The sequence below is a fragment of the Camellia sinensis genome, chromosome 4, assembly GCF_055761805.1.
Source record: "Camellia sinensis isolate YWXY chromosome 4, ASM5576180v1, whole genome shotgun sequence".
Lineage (NCBI taxonomy): Eukaryota > Viridiplantae > Streptophyta > Magnoliopsida > Ericales > Theaceae > Camellia > Camellia sinensis.
In genome coordinates this window covers 212,551,716-212,559,386 of record NC_138964.1, presented here as the reverse complement: position 1 = coordinate 212,559,386, position 7,671 = coordinate 212,551,716, and the positions used below count along the sequence as shown (strand labels likewise).

At 35.1% G+C, this 7,671-nt stretch overlaps 1 protein-coding gene across 1 annotated transcript; it reads right to left on the bottom strand.

The window, feature by feature from the left end:
• Nucleotides 1-5,072: 5,072 nt before the first annotated feature.
• On the bottom strand, nucleotides 5,073-6,809 carry LOC114308246 (calmodulin-binding protein-like protein). The gene is made up of 2 exons (XM_028253797.2): nucleotides 6,184-6,809; nucleotides 5,073-6,095 (listed from the first exon to the last, which is right to left on the bottom strand). Exons 1-2 carry the CDS (start codon nucleotides 6,733-6,735, stop codon nucleotides 5,298-5,300), a joined length of 1,350 nt encoding a protein of 449 aa, XP_028109598.2. The 5' UTR covers nucleotides 6,736-6,809; the 3' UTR covers nucleotides 5,073-5,297.
• Between the last annotated feature and the right edge of the window lie 862 nt (nucleotides 6,810-7,671).

Sequence of the window (7,671 nt, the reverse complement as noted above, 5' to 3'; positions counted from 1 at the left end):
ATCTTAGGAACTAAATTCCATACCCACATAATCATATAAACATGTTATCACATAAGCATACAATACATGCTAACATCTCAATCAAGCGAGACAAACCCATTTTGGTACTAACCACTTCCCACGTACCCAAAGTATTCAAACTCGGTAAGCTCTGATACCACGTTGTAACACCCCCAAAATAATACGATAAAGATAACTCATATGCGGAAATAAATATGAGAAACAACACACTTTCATATATTAGAGTTTACTGTTTAACAAACAATTAAATGCCATGTAGGCTTACATCTTTCCAAGCCATTGCTTGGTTACACAAATTGAGTCTCGCTCATAACATCTTAAGCCCTTGGCTTTATAAATACCAACAAACACACAACAATACATAATTAAGAAGCTCTTGCTTCCCGAAAGTTCATCCACGCTATTGCCTTGGAGGAAGCATTTCATCTGCACCTGAAAAATGGTATTTCCTTATAGAGTGAGCCAATAGCCCTGTAGAAATAATCTAACACAATTTATGAAGTTTAGCAAAGGTATAAATACCACGTATATAAACAATACCGATATGGAAGCATCCACAAGGCCTACACATCCATATGCCACTAAAGTCAATCTTATTCCATTGTTTCTTCAACTCATATCCAGTTCATATGTGCTACTCAATTCATGAGTTAAATTCATTATCTTTCAATCAACCAAAATGAGACTACAACTTAATGGTTCTCCAATTATGCAAAACACACACATAAACACTTCAAACTTACCATTTTACGGATATTTCGGCTAAGGGAACCGGCACCCATTCATTTATAATAGATTTCGGGTCTTTCACTCAGGACACTCAGGCCAGCTTGCTTTAAATGGAGTTCATCCCCTTTCTCATCCTCAAACAAATTTACATATGCAATGTATTAATAAACATAATCATATATGGAGTACATCCTCTTTCTTCTCCTAATAAACATACATATACAATGTATTTATAACATGGTCATATTATGGAGTACATCCCCTTTCTCCTCCCAATAAACATACATATACAATGTATTTATAACACGGTCATATTCAATGACACCAACCATAGATTAGCATTAAATCGCCTAATCCTCATACAATTTCTACAACAATCATAGCTATCCTCCACCGATAACCCAATACAATTATTTCCAAGATATATTCAATATCGGGTTTAATAGTTTATTCAAAACTTTCATAGGTGAGATAATACATATCCAATATCACCATTTATATCAATAATCATCCAATTTAACATATTCAATGTTAATCCCAATTATTTATACAAAATAATCATTTTATCAAATTAGGGCAAAAATCCCATCTTTTCCAATATTAACCCAAATACCCAAAATCAACTATTTTAGTACACCAAGGGTTTATATTCAACCCCAAACATCATTTATCTCATTACATCAAAAACCCCTCTTTTCATTTTACACCAAAATCTTAGATTTGTCCAAACCACAACCAAATCTCATCATCTATACACAATAGCAAATAACTAAGCTAAAAACCATACTAGAGTGTAGAAAATCCCTACCTCAAGTGTTAAAAACCCAAGCAACAAGGTGGGACTTCAAAGATGACGAAACCTACTTTTACTTAGATCTATACAAAGCTCTTGATGCCTTCTACCTTATTCTCAAAGACACTAGGGTCAAGAACACAATGGATCTAGATGAAATCTTAGAGAGAAGGTGAGTTTTAGAGAGAGAGTATAAATATTTGCGTTTTTTTTTTTGGAGAGCTTGAGGGAGAGAATGGGCTACTGAAAGTGACCTAAAATGTCACATTTACGATCTAATATGAACAGGCTCGCTCAAGCAAAGGAGTTCTCGCTCGAGCGACCAGACACAAAAGGCCTCCTTGCTCGAGCGACTAATGCAAAGCTTCAGGTCTACAACGCAAAAGCACGCTCGAGCAAAGGAAAGCTTGCTTGAGCGAAGAACACCAGCCTTTAGGTTTTACAGAGACGTAGACGCATGCTTGAGCGAAGAAAAACTTGCTCGAGTGAAGACACATTTTCATAGAGCTCACTCGAGCGCAAGAAGCCTTGCTCGAGCGAAGAGGTAGATTTCTAGGCAACAAAGTTTTGGAAAAACAAGCAACCAACATGTTCCAAATACACAACTACAACCCAATAACCAACATTAAGGGGAAGACAAGGGAATCAAGACATAAACCACCCCTTCAAACCATACAAACCCGAGTTCGGAACACTACAAAAGACGGGCCAAAACCAGGGTCGCTATAATCTCGGCATCATGACCAAGACATGTGGCACCTCGGTTGGCACTTCGGTGCCACTTTGGCTACGTGCTGTCATTCAAGAAATATGTCCCCACAACTTCCATATTTAAACTTGAAATTAATGCAATGAAATGTTTGGTTTGATTTTTAAAAACTTATTTTAGAAATTTTTTTTCTAAGAAATTAAAAATTAATTTAGTGAAAGAAATTAAAAAATAAAAAACGCTTATCATTTTTACTTAATTTTATATTTTGGGAGCCATAAATAATTTTTTAAAATTTAAAAATATTTTTCAATATTTATTTTCATCAAATTAGTTTCTATTATTTCAAAAAAAAATAAAAAAATTTCTCAAAAACAAACTAAACAAGACCATAATCTCACAGATGTATGACCCTCAAGAGATTAAAATAAAAACAGACAAAATCTATTGATATAATTAGCTGAAACGATCAATTCATACCGCAGCACATAAAGAGTCATATCTATTGATATATCAGAATGTTGAAAACACATACTAAACACTGCAACATAAATCAGTTTTTATTTTTTTATTTTTTATTTTTTATTTTTAGCATTAACAAAATTTCATTAAAATAGAAAAGTGAAAGAGGACAAAAAGTTCTCATACAAATAAAGAGAAAGAGAAAGAGAAAGAAAAAGAAAAAGCGCAAAACAAAAGCACAAAACTCCAAATCCTAAGGATGACAAACAGCAGCCCAATCCCTAGAGATCAAAAACAAAAGAACTACTTTAAAAGGAGGGGATACAAATGTCTATAAAGAAGCCAAATATTCGGCCTTTTTCCACAAAACCTCTACACTTGCTTCCTTGCCATCAAAGATTCTAGCATTTCTCTCCAATCATGGCTCCGTTTGGTGTAGTTGTTAAAACATATTATAAATTATAATTTAATAGATTATAGATTATGACTTTAATCAGAAACTATTAATTTATTTAGTGTAACTGTTGGATTATAGATTTAAATTACTGAGTAGTTTTTGTTAAATAAATTGTGAAGTAGTTTTTTGTTGTGTAAATGTCTTTTTTACTCTTGTCTTTTTCTCCTTATTTTCTTTTCTCTTTTTTTTCTTTGTTAATTTTGTTTAATTTCTTTTCATTAGTGGAAGTAAATTGTATTTTTTTTATTTTTTTATTTTTTTTGATTACACAATGCCAATTAATAATATAAAAATTGTTAATGGAAGTTTGCCCTTATATAAAAATTAAAAAATTAAATAATTTATTATAAAAATTATTCATTAAATACCAATCATTCAGTAATTTTTTAATTTACCAATTTTTTAAATTTATTAATTCTTTTATTCTTTTTTAATTTATTAATTTTTTTTGTTAAAAACCTTAATCCCACCGCCGACAGCTCCCTCATCATCTTCATACTTCCACTGCTAGCAACCCCTTTTTCTCTTCCTTCTCATCCTACTACCGGCAGCCATCGATTGTCACTCTCATTGCCGCAATCGCAATTAGTGTGAGATCGCAAAAGAGAGAGAGAAAGAAGATATTGCAGAAGAGAGAGAAGAGATCGCGATCGTTACTGTTAGGCTACGGATTGAGATCGTCACTGGCGACACTAGGGTTTTAGATCGATCGCGATGGTTAGGGTTTAAGCTCCGGTTCAGATCGCTCATTATGAGCGATCAGAGAACACCGGAGAGATAGATAAAGAGAGAGAGAGCTCTGGTCGCCGAAAATCGCCCTAGTTTGCCAGAAATCACCTCGGTTCGCTGGAAATCACCTCTCTCGTATGTGTGAGAGAGAGAGAATGAGTGTTCTTGGTTTATATACATGGCACATTTATAATAACTGGAAATTGTGAAGAGCATTTAAGTAATTTCACACCCCTTCGCATAATGTCACTTGTAGAAGCTGCCTGGAGCAGCTTCTGATTCTCAGCTTATTTTTCTCTCAAAAAAACTCTTAGAAGCAGAAGCAATTTTTTCAAAGCTAGACCAAATAGTCCAAAATTACTTTTTTGGAGCTAAAATTTTTAAGTTGGTCCAAAAGAGCTAGACCAAACACCCCCTATATAACTCAGAAAATAGCAAAAACAATGCTTGTTCACATTTGTTTTGGCTCTCTTGGTTCTTCCAAGCCTTTTAAAGATAATAAGAAGCATTTGAATGCAGTCCCGCGAAGCAACCCACAACTCATCACATAAGCCGAAAAGACACTGCGATAATACACAAACCACCTCCGAGTGCCTCTTGCACATCACACACCAATAAGATTCTATCATAATAGTTACACTACCACTACCTGAATGCAACTGTACATCACTGTTGCAACCCCTCCAAGCTGCACCCAAATTTCAAATGAAGATTGTGCTCTCCAGATGAACTGTAAACCAACGGATAAAAAAGATAATAACATGTCGGATGAGAATTTTCGCAATAAAATACTAAAACCCTGGTTTGCGCTCGCAGTCTTTTTAAATCAGCAATGTTTTTTACAGTTACATTTGCAAGGCTGGTAGATAGTTGATTTATACATGGGATTTCCTGCTCAAACTGAATTTTTGCAGTTAGTTGACTCTAATTAACATGCTTTCGGCAGCATCAGAGCAGTCTTTCGTGAATGGTTGGTTATCTGTGCTCACCACAATTACATGGGCATGTTATTGGGTCGATGGTTTTGCATATAAGATTGACATGGTATTTCATTCAGTTTAGATGCAACTCGGATCAAAGGCCAGGAAAGTAACAGATGTGAAGGACAGAGACAGCCTCTTCATGAAATGAGAAAAAATAAAATAAAATGAACACGTAGTAAAACATTAAAATTGGGGAGAGTCGCAAATCATTTGACATTAGAGGCCCCTCAAGGGGCAGGTACATTTAACTACGCTCACAAACCTCTCTTCACAAAGGAAGGAAAGGTTACCAATACTTCCTAGAGGAAACAATTAGAACAAAATTGTAGAACAAACAAGCCTTGCTTTACACCCAACAGGCCAAAAAAAAAAAAAAACAGATCAAGACTTCAACCTAACCCATGTTACGGCCCTTCAAACAACAATTTTCACAGCCTTTCTCTTCTTCATCAAATCAGCTTTAGATTCCATCTTCACAGGCAGTGGAGCAGAAAACACAAAATTCCCATTTTCTCCCTCATAGTGTCCACTAATCTCATAGTTTTCTTCAGCTCCCAAATTCCTTCTAGGGTTTCTTTCACTGCCATCCTCTGTATGTGCTTCATCATCATCCTGACTTCCATTAGATAAACCCCCACTTTCTTCAACTTCTCTACAAAGATTGTCCACAAGCTCTCTCTCCTCATCAATTGAAACACTCCCATCACTGCTATTAGTATCTCCACTTGAAATTGGCTCATGGGCACTTAGAAAAACCCTAGAAACATTCCCATTGTCTGCAAAGCTCACATTTTTCTTAACTTTGGGTTGAACCCCACCTTGCCTCTTCACCAAACCCCCTTCTCTATTGTGGGAAGCACTAACATTTCCATTGATAAAAATTCTAGGGTTTTCAAGCTCAATGCCTTCTTCTTCTTCATCATAATCATCCTCAGAAACTCTAGAAAACCCATGAATTTTCTCAACTCGGCCCCGCAATTTCTCCACCAAAACTCTCTCATCACCGGCCATCTCTCGAAAATCAGCAGTGCTGATCTTTTGACCACCATACAAAACCCTAGATTTGTTACCAGTCCTACCAAATCTCGCATTCTTCAATTCTATGCTTGAAATTTCACTTCTTTTCTTCGAAACCCCATCAATAAACTCTATGAATCGAATTATATCTATGCGAATCGATCTTTTACCATCCCTAATCATCGGATCACCACCCTGCATACAAACCCATGTCAGATCTCCGACTGAGTAAATACAAGCAACAATATATATATATATATATAAATGATTGTTTGTTAGGTACCTGAATAGAGTCGAGTTTATGAAGCAAGTTCATGGCCCTGCGAGAGAAAGCTTGAGAATGGAGGTGGGCATTATCGACAAAGGAGGTCTTGAAAGAATTGAGAGTGGATTTGACGGAAGCGAGGTCTTTGAGCTGACGGAGCGTTCGTGATCTGCGAACCAGGAAAGCTCTGAAGTGGGTTTGGATGGTACGGGCGGCAGCGTCACGGAGAGAATTAGAAGAAGCAGAATATTGGCGGCGGAGAGAGGATTCGAGGGCGGCGATGCGGCGGAGAAGAGAGGACACAATGGGTTGGGTCCGCGTCTGGGTCTGCTGGTGGAGTTGAAACTCTTCTTGATACTTGCGTTGGTGGGTCGGCAGTGGTGGGTGGTGGAGGAAGGTTTCGTGAGGTGGGTTGAGATAGGGAGAGTGGCAGTGGGATTGCGGAGGAGGAGGGGGGTGGTTGAGGAGTGGGTCTGGTGCAGGAGGGGTACAGCAGGTGGAATAGTGGCAGTAACAACAGGCGGCGGCTACTGGTGGTGGGTGGTGGCAGTGGTGGTGGTGGGAGGCCATTGGAGACGGGTTAGGTTTCAGGGCTTCAAGTATGTGGGAATGATTTGTAAAGTACAAGTGATTTGACTGAAATTGGATTGAGCCCCCGTTTGGACTTATTTTTTTAGTTAATTAGTCAAAAAAAAATTATTAAATTAGTTAAAAAGTTAACAATTTATATTAAAAAGTTAAAAAAAAAAATTTCTCTATTTTTTACATATTTTTTCGTAATTAGTCAAAAAATCATCCCAAACATATAAGGCTCCGTTTGGTAAGACTTTCTAACTATGATTTGAGAATATGAGTTGTATTTTGAGTTTGTGTGTTTTGAAATTATGATTTAAGTGTATAAAATTTGTTTGGTTATGATTTTTGAATAGAGTGTTGAATTGAGTTTTGAATTGAGTGTGCAATTAAGTTTTGAAAGTTTGATTTGACATGTAAAGTAAGAAAATTTGTTTGGGAAGAGTTTTCAAAATTTAATTCAAATTGTTATAACTCATAACAAAACACACTACTTTCACACTATTGAAAATTCTGATCAACACTCATAACCAAACTTTTTTTAATTAAAAAAATTTATTATTAACAAAAAAATAACATTGATCAGTTTTTTAATTGAAAATAATACAAAGGAAATAATTTTTTTTCAAAATAAATATTCAAAAAATTTAAATCATAAATATTTAAATAATTTAAATAATCTAAAAAATTTAATAAGTAAAAAATTAAAATATATATTCAAAAAATTTAAATCGTAAAAATTTAAATAATTTAATAATTTAATATTTTTTTAATTTAAAAACAACTCTACACTCAAATCATAACCAAACACGTAAAACAAAACTCAATTAAGAAATTATTTTTAAAACTCATAACCAAACACATAACTTGAAACTCCATACTATTTTCACAACTCTACATTCAAATCGTAATACATAACAAAAAAAATTAAAA

Coding starts and splice junctions, on each gene's coding strand:
- LOC114308246 (XM_028253797.2), bottom strand. CDS start 6,735: ATGGCCTCCCACCACCACCACTGCCACCACCCACCACCAGTAGCCGCC. Junction 6,096..6,183: donor ATAAACTCGACTCTATTCAG/GTACCTAACAAA, acceptor GTTTGTATGCAG/GGTGGTGATCCGATGATTAG.